The sequence below is a fragment of the Penaeus monodon genome, chromosome 5, assembly GCF_015228065.2.
Source record: "Penaeus monodon isolate SGIC_2016 chromosome 5, NSTDA_Pmon_1, whole genome shotgun sequence".
Classification (NCBI taxonomy): Eukaryota; Metazoa; Arthropoda; class Malacostraca; order Decapoda; family Penaeidae; genus Penaeus; species Penaeus monodon.
In genome coordinates this window covers 28,601,995-28,619,846 of record NC_051390.1, presented here as the reverse complement: position 1 = coordinate 28,619,846, position 17,852 = coordinate 28,601,995, and the positions used below count along the sequence as shown (strand labels likewise).

The following is a 17,852-nucleotide window of genomic DNA, read 5'->3' as shown; positions in this document are numbered from 1 at the left end:
TGTCACGACGAGGGGGAGCGGCTGCTGCCGTTCGAGCCAGTCCGCTACTCGACTGATGACTCACATCTCCCATATTGTATTTGTACCACATGCTCGCCAAAAATTAGACAGACTACTCTGCACCTCTTGAGTCTGACTCTCCTCCATTCAAGGCTAGGGTATCATTAAACTGACTAGGCCTCTCTGACATTGTGACACCTAACAACATGAACACAGATGAAGCTACTCTTTTCACCAAAGTGAATGCCACCTTCATCCGCCTCCCCGCCCTTTACGCCAAATGTAGCCAGTTCAGGCTCAAGAATATTGTTAAGGCAACCACAAAAGCAGACCACATCGTAGCATCTCGCCCGAGGAGGTTTTCCACGGTTAGCCCCCTGGGTTAGACAGCCAGGCCTGATGACACTGAATACGACAGCTGAAGGAGGAGCTGTTGCCGGAGTTTTCGCTTTCTCAGAGGGGCATGACAAATCCTAAACACCCTAAACACACCACTTGGAGATCGTACTCCAAAACACGGCTGGCAGGAAATCACCAGCCTATACTGCCTTCCCATCAAAAGATACACAGGTAAGTTCCACGAAAAAGAGATTGGCTTGTCCACAGCAATATCAGGGAGAAGCTCCAGGACTTGGATGAGATCGGCTGGCCATTAATGTTCTCCTCACCGAGCCAATGCACTGATGGAAAAACAGCAGCAAGCTGCACTCATTAATAGCTACTGTTTCCACCGACTAGTACGACTCCAATGAGCAACTACCCGAGATCCAACACCAATCAGAGGCCTTTCACCAATTCTGGTGCCGATGGCAATTTGCTCCTACCACAAGCGGTACGGAAGCACAGCTATAAATTGTCTTGGCGGATGTAGGCATCCAAGAAAGCGAAGGTGGCACTAAGCAATGCGGCCACAACCACAATCAACCCGTTTCCACATCCAGATGAGGAGAAACGGAAAGCATTTTTGTCAATTACCAGAGCCTTCCTCTCCATTTTACCAGCAACGCAGTACAAACAAACACTGTCACAATGACCGCAGAGGCTGTCACCACTTTAATGCGAACTCAATTAACTCCTACGGTTCCAGTAGACATTACCTCATTCAAAATCCTACAGGACATGCTCAGCGATTTCCCTTCAGTCTCAAGCCAGGAGCTCTGCCCACCAACAGCAGCAGAGCACAGAGAACAACAATCCTGAGGACTATGGCTTAAGTCACGGCCATTACCACCTTCGCTGGGAGAATGTCACCATTCAGAGATCACTGTCCTCTGGACATCAGACACCGGTAGCCTTCACCCTTTGTACCACACATTTCGGAGGACATCTTTCGACCTCATCATGAGGGGTCACCCATCCTCTGCAGCACACCAAGCTTGTTGCAGAGAGTTTTGGCACTCCATGAAGAGAGATTTCAGAGACAGGTAAGGAGCTGCAAGCAGTGCAAGCGCAGCAAGATTCATCACCACACCAAGCCACCTATCCACGGACCTGCCCCAGCCCACATGACGTTTTGGTCATATCCATGTGGACGTTGTCGGACCTCTCCCACCGTCACTGACCACTTTACCCACTGGCCCAAGGATAGTCCATGGAGGATGCAATCACCAGTTCCTGCTTAGCCCTGATTGCTTGTTTTGGTCTCCCGTAGCACATAATGTCCAATAGGTAGCGAGTTTCACCTCAGAGCTGGTGTAGGGATTGGCGTCACTTTCACTTACAACGGCATACCCATCCACAGGCTAATGGCTTATCAAGAGATGGCATCAATCACTCAAGACAGCCCTCAACGCCCGCTGCAACACAGCAACCATGGACTTTGCAGCTCCCTGGGTGGCTTTCATGGGCTCAGGACAGATCCTATGGAGGATACTCACCACATTTCTGCAGCTGAGATGGTTATGGTCAGCTCCTATGCCCAGAGAATATTTCCCAGCAACGGCTCGAGCAACACCCGGAAATTGCTCCCAGCAGACCCACCATCGCTTCATCGCCGTCCTACACCTCACCAAGACTGACGTGCTGATTTATCTTTCTCTGCGATGATGGCCACTGCAGCCGCTATCCTTCCTTCAAAGGTCCTTCAGGGTCCTTCAGTGCCCCCCCAGTCTTTTAAGCTAACAGCTTGATAGACGGATGAACGTGTCATAATGGAGTACCTTAAACCACATAACATGAGGCATGGGACATGAGATGCCACTTACGTGAGACCTGGACGCCATCTCTCCCACAGGATCTTCAACATGTAATCCTTTCTTCCCTCGATAGGGGGGAGGTATTGTGGCAGACACCACAATCACTCATTCGGCACCGGCGCAAGCCTGCTTGCCATAAGTCACCTCCGCACTGGTGTCGGATGCACCATATGTTTATATACTTTATTTAGCCAAATGGAAATTGCTTTCTCTGATTCACCATGGCTCCTTAATATGGAAATTCTTTTCTCCAATCATTGTTCCAAAAGCAAGTCGGCAAAGGTTCATTCTGCAGCCACCAAAGAGTTCCATCTTGAACCCAAGCAAAAGTACCAACCATGACAGCCTTCACTGGTAAAACCCATTTCTTGCAGAACCCATCCTACTGTTCACTACTTGTAATTGTCTCATCTCCTCACAAACTGCCCGGTCTGTAACAACAAATTGGTCAGCTTGTGGAAAAAGGACTTACTTCGCCTGCCTCAGGACTATGATGCAGTATTAGTACAATGCTACACCCCTAGAGGCCAAATTTGCTAAGATTACTTTCCATAGACATGACCTCCCTTTAATCTTTATATTGGTGGAAATCCTCCCTGTCTGAACATGTCAGCCTCACCCTGTCAACGTCAGAATTATTGGCGACTAGGACTTCCTGCGAATGTTTCCGTGACCACAGACCAATACCCTCTAATTTGGTCATAATCGATCCAAACTGCTCAGCACAGTCATGCACATATGTCAATGTGGCAGACCCCATAATGTATTGTAAGGGGCTGCCACACCTACAAGTGTTGAGTGTGAGGTAGCAGATTAGACTTGGGCCTCACCGGCATGAAGCATGTCAACAAGGTTTTTCTTTACTGCCTACTCCAATAAATGTGCTCGTGCCCCTTACCCTTCCTCCCAAGAGTCCCACACACTCTCATATACTTATTCTTCTACAGTTCTACATTTCCCACTCTACCCACTATCTCCCAGTCAATCTTTTTCCATTCTAAATCCAAACACGCATCTTTACTACTGGCACTCTCCCTCCTCACAATACTTGCAGCAGACAGTCTAAATGTTCCACCCTTCTTTCCCTAGCACACTCTCATTTGGACCTACTCTGCTTTTACCCCTCAGACACCCGTCTCCTCTTCCCCCATTCATAAGGAAAACCTTTGTTTCCTTAAAACTTCCCTGACCAGCTCCATTACCAGGACACGCTTAAGGATGTTCAAACTATCTGTCAAGTCCAAAAACTTGACACTCAAACCCTACATCCACAACTCCCCAAAATTCCTTCCTCACTATAAGTAATTGCTGATAATCCATCCTCCTACTCATTATTTCCCCCGCCATACACCACCTCCTCCTACTCATCCCAACACACCCATCCCCCCAGCTCCAGTTCTACTACATTAACCCACCATACAGCCCCGCATCCCTTAAACTCCTCCTGGATACCACACGTGAATCCTATGTCCAAAAATGCCCTTGTATTCACCTCCTGATACTGCACCAACTTCCCTCTCACTTCCTTATTCACCACCTAGTTCTTCCACTTGAAATTCTCCAACATGCATTGTACAGTTATCACTTGTAGATAACTAAGAATTGGATCCTACAATTGAATATTAGCAGTTTCCGGTCTGCAAGACAGACTTGTCATAACATTTCTTGTAACTCATCATTATCTGCTCCAAGTGGACTTCTCATAAACATCTCCTATACCAATATCATTACCATTTTCTCTCTTCCTGTGTATTGTCTATACATATCCAAAGAAAACACTGTATGTGTGTTCCCTTTCAAACCACAATCCCATTGCACAGTTATTCATGTCTTTCTTTGCCGTTGGAACAGTTATTCAGTCTACTTTCCCCCTACCCACCCCATTGTCTTTGTTGCCTTGAAACTCTAACTTCCAACTCCAGCACCTTTTGTTCCTCATAGTTGGTGATTTTAATTAAACTCGCCACCACACACTTTGGGTTGATTCCACCACTACCTCCATGGTTAATCCCTAGATGCTTCCTCTCCACAGCTGACCTTAATTCTTAATTCAGATCACATGCGCACACAATTGTTTTGATGCCTTGACCTCACTCTATGCTTCCTTTCTGCTCCATTTAGACTTCCACTGAGTAGTCTAAACCACTTCCCATAGTGGCCACTTTCCAGTCCTCCTTTGTCTAACTTTATATGACCCCACTTTCTAACCCCCACACTAGTGCTTTTAATAGAGTTGGACTGGATATATTTACTCACTCTTCTACTGTTTCCGATATGCTATAATGTTTCACAGTCCCCCATTCTTTCTTTTCCCCGTTACAATCATAAGAGCTGCCTTTATAGTATTCCCAAACCTCAAGACCTTATACCTCCAAGCGGGTTCCACGGTGGAATTCTGATTGCTTCAAAATACTTTGCTTGAAATGCGCATCCTGGACGTTATTGCTACAAACAAGGCACCCCTTCAGCGGTCAGCCCGTATCTCCTTAATAGAGACATCAGCTGGTCTTCCTTGTTTAGCTGGCAAAATTGTTTCCTCAATTACATCTACCATCTATTTCATTTATTTGGCATCTGATCCATAAAACTATTCAGGAAAAAATCCCTCCCATCCAGCCCTGCCCTTCATATTAGAGAACTCTCATCTTGATCCTCTCCAAGTTGCTAATGAATAAACAGTACTATCTTTTGCACGTTCTGATATGCCTGTATGTTCCCTATGTAATGTTTCCTCTTCAGGGCCCACAATTCTGATCTGCCTGTATATCCCCTATGTAATGTCTCCTCTTTCAGGCCCACACATTCTGTTGTCCTGTCATGCTTTACTGCTATCTGTACTGCCTGTCAGGTGAGCAGAATCCCAAAACACTTCTCCTGTGACACTCATTCTTTACTCACACACATAACAGATACTTCACTTGAAACTTAATCCCCTTGCTTAATCTTACACTGAACTCACTCATCATCACCTCTTTACCCATTTTACCCTTTTCAATAGACGTGACGTATAGCGTTAAATACTAACTCAAACCCCCTTCCCTGCCTTTCGATACTCAAATTTCCTATAGTGCTACAGGACCATAGATTATTTTTGCTTTTGGCTTAACTCCGAAATAATAACGGTGGCGTTATAACTGCGACGAAAATTGCTGTTGGCCGAAATTGTTGCAGCGAAAGAAACACATTTTGCTGATTGTCCGGTTGAGGCGAAATTATCTGTCAACAAAAAATTTCCTCGAATGAAATGTCCAGGCGCCACAAACATACTCAACCCTGTCATGATGTCATCCCTCCACCTATTGCCAACCTGCCCCATTCTACCCAACCACAGGCCTTTTGACAAAGAAATACAACTAAACCAAAAGGTAATTGGATTACAATAGAGTACTTTATAAAAGTAATCATTGATTGCAATTACTAAAATGTAATGCTATCACCCACTACTAATGCATGTGTGTGTTGATGTGTGTGTGGTGTGTTTGTGTGTGTGTGTGTATATATTATATATATTATATATATATAATATATATATGATATAAATATATATATATATAATATAGATCTATATATATAGATGTATATATATAATATATATATATATATATATATATATAGATATATATATATACCTATCATATATAATATATTATATATATATATATTATCTCAATATTATAATATATATACATAGATCTATATATATAATACACACACACACACAAACACACACCACACACATAAACACACCCATGCACATTAGTAGTGGGTGATAGCATATACATTTTAGTAATTGCAATCAATGATTATTTATGCAAAGTACTCTATTAGTATCAATTACCTTTTGTTAGTTGTATTTCTTTGTCAAAAAGCCTGATGGTGGGTAGAATGGCAGTTTGGCAATAAGGTGGAGGGATGACATTCATGACAGGGTTGAGTGGATGTTGTGGCTGGTGGACATTTCATTCGAGGAAAATTTTGTGACAGATAATTCGCAAACGACAAATCAGCAAAAGTTTTCTTTCGCTGACACAATCGGCAAACAGCAATTTCCGTCGCCAGTTAATATCGCCACCGTTATTATTGGGAGTAAAGCCAAAAAGCAAAAAATAAATCTATGGTAATGTAGCCACTATAGGAAATTGAGTATCAGAAAGGGGCAGGAAGGGTTGAGTAGTATGAACGTATACGTCAACAGTTCTATTGAAAAGGTAAAGATGGGTAAAAGGAGTGATGAGTGAGTGAGTTCAGGTAAGATTAAGCAAGGGGGATGAGTTCAAAGTGAAGATATGTTTTATGGTGTGAGGTTAAGAGGAATGAGTTGTCAAAGGAGAAAGTGTTGGGATTCTGCCACCTGTACAGGCAGTACAGAATAGCAGTAAAGGCATGGAAGGACAACAGAATGTGTGGGCCTGAAGAGGAAACTATTACTAGGGAATATACAGGCAGATCAGAATGTGTGGGCCTGAAAGAGGAACATTACATAGGGAAACATACAGGCAGCTCAGAAAACGTGACAAGAGATAAGTACTGTGTTAATTCATTATCAAACTTGGAGAGGATCAAGATGAGAGTATCTCTAATATGATAGGGCAGGGGCTGGATGAGGGAGTTTTGCCTGATAGTTTATGGTCAGATGCCAAATAAATGAACTAGATGTAGAGGTAATTGAGGAAACAATTTTGCCAGCTAAACACGAAGAACAGGCGGATCTCTATTAAGGAGGATTTAGGGCTGACAGCTGATAAGGGGTGCCTTGTTTGTAGCAATAACTTCCAGGATGCGCATTTCAAGCAAAGTATTTTGAAAGCAATCCAGAATCCACCGTGGAAGCACGCTTGGAGGTATTAATGGTTGCAGGTTTGGGGAATGACTATAAAGGCAGCTCTTATGATTGTAACTGTGAAACATTATAGCATATCTGAACAGTAGAGAGTGAAGTAAAATTATGCCAGTCAACTCTATTAAAGCACTAGTGTGGGGGTTTAAGAAGTGGGTCATATAAAGTAGGAAAAAGGAGGACTGGAAAGTGGCCACTATAGGGAAAGTGGTTTAGAACTGACCAGTGGAAGTCTAAATGGAGAGAAAGGAAGCATAGAGTGAGGTCAAGGCATCAAAACAATTGTGTGCGCATGTGATCTGAATTAAGAATAATAAGGTCAGCTGTGGAGAGGAAGCATTCTAGGGATGAACCACTGGAGGTAGTGGTGGAATCACCCAAAGTGTGTGGTGGCAGTTAATTAAAATCACCAACTATGAGGAAAGGTGGCTGGAGTTGGAAGATTAGAGTTTCAAAGGCAACAAAGACAATGGGGTGGGTAGGGGAGAAGTAGACTGAAATAACTGTTCCAACGGCAAAGAAAGACATGAATAACTGTGCATGGGATTGTGGTTTGAAAGGGAAGCACAACATACAGTGTTTTCTTTTGGATAAGTATAGACAATACACAGAGAAGAGAGAAAATGGTAATTGAGAATTGGTATAGGAGGATGTGTATGAGAAGTCACTTGGAGGCAGATAATGGATGAGTTACAAGAAATGTTATGACAAAGGTCAGGTCTTGAGACCGGAAACTGCTAATATTCAGTTGTAGGATACCAATTCTTTAGTTAATCTACAAGTGATAACTGTAACAATGCATGTTGGAGAATTTCAAGTGGAAGGAACTAGGTGGTGAGATAAGGAATGAGAGGGGAAGTTGGTGCAGTATCAGGAGGTGAATACAAGGGCATTGTTGTGACATAAGGGATTCACGTGTGTATCCAGGAGGGAGTGGAAGGGATAGCGGGGCTGTATGGTGGGTTAATGTAGGTAGAACTGGAGCTGGGGGGATGGAGTGTGTTGGGAGTGAGTAGGAGGAAGGGGTGTAGGGGGAATATGAGTAGGAGGATGGATATCAGCAATTACTTAGAGTGAGGAAGGAGTGGGAGTTGTGGATGTAGGGTTTGAGTGTCAATTTGGGACTTGAGCAGATAGTTTGAACATCCTTAAGCGTGTCTGTAATGGAGCTGGTCAGGAGTTTTAAGAAACAAAGGTTTTCTTATGATGGGGGAAGAGGAGACTGGTGTCTGAGGGGTAAAGGCAGAGGTAGGTCAAATGAGAGTGTGCTAGGGGAAGAAGGGGTGGAACATTTAGACTGTCTGCTGCAAGTAGTGTGAGGAGGGAGAGGGCAGTAGTAAAGATTGGAGTGTTTGGATTTAGAATGGAAAAAGAAATTGACTGGGGGAGATAGTGGGTAGAAGTGGGAATGTAAGATGGAGGAAGAATAAGTATAGGAGAGGGTGTGGGACATCTTGGGAGGAAGGGGAAGGGGCACGAGCAACATTATTGGAGTAGGGAGTAAGAGAAAAACCTTGTTGACATGCTTCATGCCGAGTGAGGCCAAGTCTAAATCTGCTACCTCACACTCAAACTTGTAGGTGTGGCAGCCCCTATAAAATACATTATGGGGTCTGCCACAATTGACATATGTGCATGACTGTGCTGAGCAGTTTGATCGATTATGACCAAATTAGAGGGTATTGGGCTGTGGTACGGAACATTCGGCAGGAAGTCCTAGTCGCCAATAATTCTGACGTTGACAAGGGGTGAGGCTGACATGTTCAGACAGGGAGGGATTCTCCACCAATATAAAGATTAAAGGGGAGGTCATGTCTATGGAAAGTAATCTTGGCAATATTGGCCTCTAGGGGTGTAGCATTGTACTAATACTGCATCATAGTCCATGAGGCAGGCAAGTAAGTCTTTTCCACAATCTGACCAATTTTTGTTACAGACAGGGCAGTTTGATGAGGAGATAGAGACAATTACAAGTATTGACAGTAGGATGAGGTTCTGCAAGAATGGGTTTACCAGTGAAGTCTGTCATGGTTGGTACTTTGGCTTGGGTTCAAGATGGGAACGATTTGGGTGGCTGCAGAATGAAACTTTGCCGACTTGCTTTTGGAGACAATGATGGAAGAAAAGAATGTCAGATTAAGGAGCCATGGGGAATCACGAGAAAGCAATTCCATTTGGCTAAATAAAGTATATAACATATTTGGTGCATCCGACCACCAGTGCGGAGGTAATTATGGCAAGCGAGGCTGCGCCGGTGCCGAATGAAGTGATTGTGGTGTCTGCCACAATACCTCCCCCCTATCGAGGAAGAAAGGATTACAGGTTGAAGATCCTGTGGGGGAGAGAATGGCGTCCAGGTCTCACGTAAGTGGCATCATCATGGTCCAGTGCACTCATGTATGTTGGTTTAAGGTACTCCATGATGACACAGTCAATCCGTCTATCAAGCTGTAGCTTAAAAGCCCTGGGGGGGCACTGAAGGACCCTGAAAGGACCTTTGTAAGGGAAGGATAGCGGCTGGCAGTGGCATCATCGCAGAGAAAGATGAAATCAGCCACGTCCAGTCTTGGTGAGGTGTAGGACAGGCGATGAGAGCGATGGGTGGGTCTGCTGGGAGCAAATTGCCGGGTGTTGCTCGAGCCGTTGCTGGGGAAATATTCTCTGGGCATAAGGAGCTGACCATATACCATCTCAGCTGCAGAATGGGTGAGATCCTCCATAGGAGCTGTCCTGAGCCCATGAAGCACCCAGGGGAGCTGCAAAGTCCATGTGGCTGTGGTGCAGCGGGCGGTGAGGGCTGTCTTGAGGGATTGATGCCATCTCTTGATAAGGCCATTAGCCTGTGGATGGTATGCCGTTGTGAAGTGGAAAGTGACGCCAAAGCCCTACACAGCTCTGAGGTGAAACTCGCTACCCTATTGGACATTATGTGCTACGGGAGACCAAAACAAGCAATCCAGGAGCCAAGCAGGAACTGGTGATTGCATCCTCCATGGACGTAGCCTTGGGCCAGTGGGTAAAGTGGTCAGTGACGGTGGGAGAGGTCCGACAACGTCCACATGGATATGACCAAAACGTCATGTGGGCTGGGGCAGGTCGTGGATAGGTGGCTTGGTGTGGTGATGAATCTTGCTGCGCTTGCACTGCTTGCAGCTCCTTACCTAGTCTCTGAAATCTCTCTTCATGGAGTGCCACAAACTTCTCTGCAACAAGCTTGGTGGTGCTGCAGATGGATGGGTGACCCAATCCATGGATGAGGTCGAAGATGTCCCTCCGAAATGTGGTAGGTACAAAGGGGTGAAGGCGACCGGTGCTGATGTCGCAGAGGACAGGTGAATCTCTGATGGTGACATTCTCCCAGCGAAGGTTGGTAATGGCCGTGACGTAAGCCATAGTCTCAGGATTGTTGTTCTGCTGTTGCTCTGCTGCTGTTGGTGTGGCAGAGCTCTGGCTTGAAGACTGAAGGGAAATCGCTGAGCATGTCCTGTAGGAATTTTGAATGAGGTAATGTCTCTGGAACCGTAGGAGTTAATTGGAGTTCCATTAGTGGTGACAAGCCTCTGCGGGTCATTGTTGACAGGTTGTTTGTTGTACTGCGTTGCTGGGAAAATGGAGAGGAAGGCTCTGGTATTGACAAGAAAATGCTTTCCGGTTCTCTCATCTCGGATGTGGAAAACGGTGTTGATTGTGGTTGTGGCCGCATTGCTTAGTGGCCACCTTCTGCTTTCTTGGATGCCTACATCCGTCAAGACAATTATAGGCTGTGCTCCCGTACCGCTTGTGGTAGGAGCAAATGCCATCTGCAGCCAGGAATTGGGTGAAAGGCCTCTGGATTGGTGTTGGATCCTCGGGTAGTTGCTGCATTGATGTCGGTACTAGTCGGTGGGAAAACAGGAGCTATTGAATGAGGGCAGGCTTGCTGCTGTGTTTCCATCAGTGCATTGGCTCTGGTGAGGAGAACATTAATGGCCAGCCATCTCATCCAAGTCCTGGAGCTTCTCCCTGATATTGCTGTGGAGCAGAGCCAAATCTCTTTTTCGTGGAACTTACCTTGTGTATCTTTGATGGGAAGGCAGTATAGGCTGGTGATTTCCTGCCAGCCTTGTTTTGGAGTACGATCTCCAAGTGGTGTGTTTAGGGTGTTGAGGATTTGTCATGCCCTCTCAGAGAAAGCGAAAACTCCTGCAACAGCTCCTACTTCAGCCTGTCGTATTCAGTGTCATCAGGCTGGCTGTCTAACCAGGGGGCTAACCGGTGGAAAACCTCCTCGGGCGAGATGGCTACGATGTGGTCTGCTTTGGTGGTTGCCTTAACAATATTCTTGAGCCTGAACTGGGCTACATTTGGCGTAAAGGGCGGGAGGCGGATGAAGGTGGCATTCACTTTGGTGAAAAGAGTAGCTGCATCTGTGTTCATGTTGTTAGGGGTCACCAATGTCAGAGAGGCCTAGGTCAGTTTAATGAGGACCCTAGGCCTTGAATGGAAGGAGAGTCAGACTCAAGAGGTGCAGAGTAGTCTGTCTAATTTTTGGCGAGCATGTGGTACAAATACAATATGGGAGATGTGAGGTCAGCAGTCGAGTATGCTGACTGGCCGAACGGCAGCAGCCCGCTCCCCCTCGTCGTGACAAATCAGCGCTGACCCCACTGACAGCATCCCACCGCCAGTGCGGAGGTAATTATGCAGAGCGAGGCTGTGCCTGTGTTAGGTGATTGTGGCAGATGACTTGTTGCAAAGGGAAACAATGCTGAGTGAGGCTGCACTGGTGCTGAGTGAAGTGATTGTGGTATCTGCCATATATATATACACATTTATACATATACACATTTATACATATACACATTTATATATATACACATTTATATATATACACATTTATATATATACACATTTATATATATACACATTTATGTATATATACATTTTTATATATGTACATATACATATTTAAATGTATAATATATATATGTGTATATAAACATTTATATATATATATATATATATATATATAATATATACATATATATATATATAATATATATATATATATATATATATAAACATTTATATATATTTTTCTTATATATATATATATATATATACTACATAATACATAATATATATATATATATATATATATATATATATATATATATATATATATATATATATATATATATATATATATATATATATTATATATATGTATATATTATATATATATATATATATATATATATATATATATATATATATATCTTCTTTAACGGTAGGTTCATGTCTGATCCGCCGTGGTCACAGCATGATACTCAGTTGCAGTTTTCACGTTGTGATGCTCTTGGATTGAGTACGTACGTAATCATTCTCTGTATTTTATCCGGGCTTGGGACCAGCACTGACTTGGGCTATATATATATATATATATATATATGTATATATATATAATATATATATATATATATATATACATATATATATATATATATATAAATGTACACATACATATGTGTGTGTATAAATATAATATATATATATATATATATATATATATATATATGTGTGTGTATATATATTTATATATATATATATATATATATATATATAATATATATATATATATATATTCATATGTGTACAAGTCTCCCAGGGAATCTGCACCCTGAGGTTACGTGATGGGGTGAATAGCCCCCGGCCCCCACTCTTCCTCCTTGGGGGCTTGCCTGGTTGTGCCAAGGCGTTGCCCGGTTGGAGGCCCACACATGGGGTCAATCTGAGGTGAGAATGCCATGTAGTGGCCTGGATCATCCTCAGTCTCTTGGAGGATGATCGAACTACCTTTGTTGTTGGGGGAGCTGGGGAGCCTAGGGATTGCTGTTGAAGTATATACATTATAAAATATATATTTACACATATATACACATATATATACACATTTATATATACATATATATACATATATACATGCATATATATATATAATATATATATATATATTATATAATATAATATATATATATATATATATAAATAACATATAGATACATATATACAATATACATAAATATGTATATATACACAAACATTTATGTATATTACACTCACATAGATATATATATATAATATATATATATAATAATATAAAATATATATATATACACATAACACACCCCTATATATACACGTGTATATTATATATATATAATAATATAATATATAAAATATATATATATAAAATTTTATACATATATATATAATTAACAATATATATATATAATATATATATATATATATATATATATATGTGTGTGTGTGTGTGTGTGTGTGTGTGTGTGTGTGTGTGTGTGTGGGTGTGGTGTGAGTGTGTGTGTGGTGTGTGTGTGTGGTGTGGTTGTGGTGGTTGTGTGTGTGGTGTGTGTGTGTGTGTGTGTGTGTTTGTAAATATACATACACATAAGTTAATATATATGATATATAGATAAAATAATATATAGATACACAATATATTTTATATATACATATTGTACCCCAGTGGGTCTTTGTCTCTGGCGAAACATGTGTTAACATGAAAAGGATGAACGGGCATGGGTTAACATGAAGGGACCTGGGCAAACATGACGCAGCTGGCTGGAGCAGAGGAGCAGAGGAACAAGCCAGGAGACGGAGTTGGGTATGCCCCTGTGAAGCCCTGTGTGTGCCTTTGTACCTGTAAAACTTTGTGTGCCTGTTATAAGCTGATCGTGCAGTGTGACATGCTGGTGTCCCCTGTATTGTGCCTATAAAAAAGTGTACGGGTAAATAACATGTGGAAATAAAGGAAAGATTATTTGTGTTTTTTCGTGCCCTCCCTTGCCATCTGGCATATCCCTGTAGGTTATGGGACGCTGTGGTGCTCGGTGCCTGTGGAGCTGTCAGTGTTCACGACCCTGTGGTTTAGTACGCGTCTGCCTACCCTGCTTGTGTGGGGGCAGAGAGACGAGGCGGTCGGCCCGTAACAATATATTTATGTACAAGTATATATACACATACATATAGGTATGGGGTATATATGTGTATATATATATTATAATCCCAATGTTACATATATATAAGGGTGTGTGTGTATATTAATAATATTTTATATAATATATAATATAATATAATACATATATAATATTCATATATATATTATAATATATATATATAATATATATATATATGTATTTGAATATATATATATAAATATGACTATATAATATATATATATATTTTATATAATAAAATATTATATTTATATATATATATATATATATATCAATGGTTTGGTGTATATATATATATATATATATATAATATATATATATATTAAATATATATATATATATATATATTTTAAATATATATATATATATATATATTATATATATATATATATATATATATATAATATGAATAGCAAAACAATTTTCCGTGCTGATACAATGGAAGGAAAAACCCCCCAATAAAAAAACTGTTTTATTGAAAAAAGACACAGTTTGAAACCCCACCTGGATTCCAGTGGCCCCCAGAGGGGGTATCTTCTGCCCAAGACCTGGCTCATGGCACCATGACGTTCTATTGCATCGCCCTCCCCGTCCAAAGGCTCGTCCTCATCTCGGTCAGCGTCTCCCAGTCCTCATCGCCGTATGGGCTAACGTCATCTTCTTTTTAAACATGGCCCCAGGAGAAAGTTTCCGGGCCATGGTAATCCCACACCCGGTCCACGGGACAACCGACGGTCGTTTTCGCCCTCTGCGAATTCGATAGGTGACATCAGAAAGGGCCGCTACCACCAGGGGCTCTGTAGCTTCGGCGAGAGCCCTCGCTTCCGACGTGGGTTATACAGCCACACTCTGTCACCTATGTTGTACCGACTTCCCTCATGAAACGGTCAAAAAGTCCCCTTTCATGGTATGGCCGGCTACCTTGAGTTGCCACGAACTCGTCGGTGCACCTCCGCCAGGTTAGCGGCGCTCCGGTGCGCCAAGTCCTCGAGGAAGTCAGGCAACAGCCCCACCCCAACCAACTCCTTGCTCCCGACGACTCTTCTGGACGCTCCACTTCCTCACAAGTGCCCAGCTTTGCCCCAGCTGGCCCCTTCGGGGCCCTTATCGGAGAAGTTAGCTACCAACACTGTAACTAACCATCCCCTGGCCCAACAAGGCTCCGCCCAACCGCTACGCCATCAACCAGCTGCAGGTTTTGGAGGCCTCCACGAGGCTCTATACTCCAGCATCACTCTTGACAGTCGACACCGGATTCTAGACCTTTTCCTGGGGGGAAGGTGCAGTCGCTCAGCCGTAACTAACCTCTGCACAGCCAACCTCTGGAAGCAAGGATACATCTTCACCATGCACCCTCACCAGCTTTCGTTTCCCAAAGGGCGACACAACCTTACTCTGCATCAGATAGTCAAAGCCCAGCAAGCAGTGCTCGTCCCGATCGGCCACATACACCCGGCAGCCGCCTGCACGTGCTGCCCAGCCAAATACGAGCCTCCCTTGGCCCTTGAGCTGCACACAATGCCCGTGACACCACACAGTCTCTGTGGTGCGTATGGAAGTCGCATAGTGGCCCAAAATATCAGGCGCACTAGGTCTTCTCAGCCCCAGTGTCCACTGTCAGGCGGCATGGCTCCCATCTATTGAGCTCTCAACCTGCATCGTGCTGGTTTGACAGCAGTTACCCAAGTCGGGGCCCCGGAACCGAGGACGGCTGGGTTTTGGCCCCTTCTCCAGCCTGTCCCAGTTTTCCCCCTGTACCACTTCCTTAGCCTTAAGGGCATGCAACTCGGATGGTGACCAACCTGCCACAGTCTTGCCCGCACTGCTGGAAGGCATCAGAATCCGTCCAGTTGAGGGGAGTGTTCTCCACTCCCTCCGACACGACTACGTCTGTGCCCTTCCTACCACAGCCCCAACACAAGCCTGAAAAGTGCTCGGGCTCACCTTCCCCAGTGCTATCATCTCCACTTTAGCCTTCTGGCCCTGGAGGTCATGGCGTGGCTGAGCAGCTGGCCCTAGGCCACTGGTTGCCTTCAGGAAGGCCTCAAAATCCAAGGCCCTCGCCAGCGCCACCTGCAGGTCCTCAGGGTGTGCCTGCTTGACGTAGATTTTCAGCAGCTGGTCCTGCCCAAAACGTTAACAAAGAAATCACGGGCCAGGACCACGATCAAACTCTTTCCCCAGCCGCCAGGGTACGACCTCCTTACCAGCGCCTTCACATCCTGCCCAGCTGGGACAGTGTCTCGCCAGTCACGAGCCCGCTTCTTTAAGTGGGCTGATATACCTCGGGCCTGGTGGTGGTGCCCGAAACGGCGTTTCAAAGCCTCCGCCACGCGGCAGATTTCCCAAAACTTCCACCGCGGGGCCCTTAGCGCTGTTACCAGCTGCAGGGCCTTCTCTCATGGCTCCAGCCCTGGGCAGAAAGCCAGCATTTCAAATTGGGCGAAAATATGCCTCCAGGCCACTTCCCGTCGTACTCAGCTGGCTTAGCCTCACAGAATGTCTGGAGGTGAGGGGCTGCAGGGTGGGGGAACGCGTGCCGTGAACTAAACACCGGGAGGGAGGAAGGGGGGAAGGGAGGCAACGAGGCGGGTTGACCGGGTCCGAGTTACCGCCACCTATACCAAAGGGAGCGGTTCCGATGGGTCCCCAGCCTTCCGCAGCGACCACTGGCTCCAACACGACGCTGCGAGGCCCGGGGATTTTCCCGCCACGGACCCCAGGCAGACCTCAGAAAACTGACACTCTGGCATCTGTTGCCAGAACCTCGTCTGCCTTCTTGCTTGAACGTTAATACCCGTGACGCCGCCTTTCCACCTTCACTTCCTCCCTCAGGCCCTGAACCTCGCCCTCAGAGTCTGCACCTCCTCCATCAGTTCACTCTTCACGTTGTTGCAGGCCTGTCGGTTTTACTGCTGAGTTTCCATCTTCACAGATGCAAGATTGCTCGTAGCACCTCAACAAGTTGGCAAAACTGTTCCTCTGCCTTCTTTGCCTGCTCGCGTGCCCTCTGTGCCGCTCTTCTGCCCCTTTTTGCCATTCCTCCTCATACCGGCCAGCATGGCAGTGATCAGTCCATCGGCTTGCTTCACCCACTCGTGCCTGCCTCAGTCATAGCCTCCTCTCCCTCATGGCTGCCGCAAACTTGGACGACAGATAAATCGGCGCGTCTCACGATCCAATATCACAAATCCCCCTCCTGGCACCATTTGTTACGCCGACCGCCTCGTCTCTCTGCCACCAACACAAGGCAAAGGGTAGGCACTTTCCCATAGGCACAAAAAGGGGGGACACCAGCATGTCATAAGCTTATAACAGGGCAACACAAAGTTTATCAGGGCCAAGGGCACACAGAGGTCTTCACAGGAGCAGCAACCCAAATCTGTCTCTCCCTTGGCTTGTTCCTCCGCCCTTCAAATCACAGCCAGTTGCGTCATGTTTGCCCAGGTCCCTTTATGTTAACACATGCCAGGTCATCCTTTTCATGTTAACACTGTTTCGCACAGAGACAAAGACCAATGGTGTAGCATATATATACACACAAATAGATGAAAAAAAATTGATTATGTATAAATAATATATATAGTGTGTGTGTGTGTGTGTGTGGTGTGTGTGGTGTGTGTGTGTGTGGTGTGGTGTGTGTGTGGTGTGTGTGTGTGGGTGTGTGTGTGTATGTGTGTGCAATAAAAAAAAATAATAATAAAATAAATGAATAAAATAATAAAAAAAATAAAAAAAATAAATAAATATATATATATTTTAAATATATATATATAATATAATATATATAATATGTATATA

General features: G+C 44.2%; 1 protein-coding gene across 1 annotated transcript; it reads right to left on the bottom strand.

Moving 5' to 3' along the window:
- Positions 1 to 9,348: 9,348 nt before the first annotated feature.
- Positions 9,349 to 10,425, bottom strand: LOC119573506. Its single transcript, XM_037920722.1, has 3 exons — positions 9,976 to 10,425; positions 9,528 to 9,872; positions 9,349 to 9,486 (listed from the first exon to the last, which is right to left on the bottom strand). Exons 1-3 carry the CDS (start codon positions 10,423 to 10,425, stop codon positions 9,349 to 9,351), a joined length of 933 nt encoding a protein of 310 aa, XP_037776650.1.
- Between the last annotated feature and the right edge of the window lie 7,427 nt (positions 10,426 to 17,852).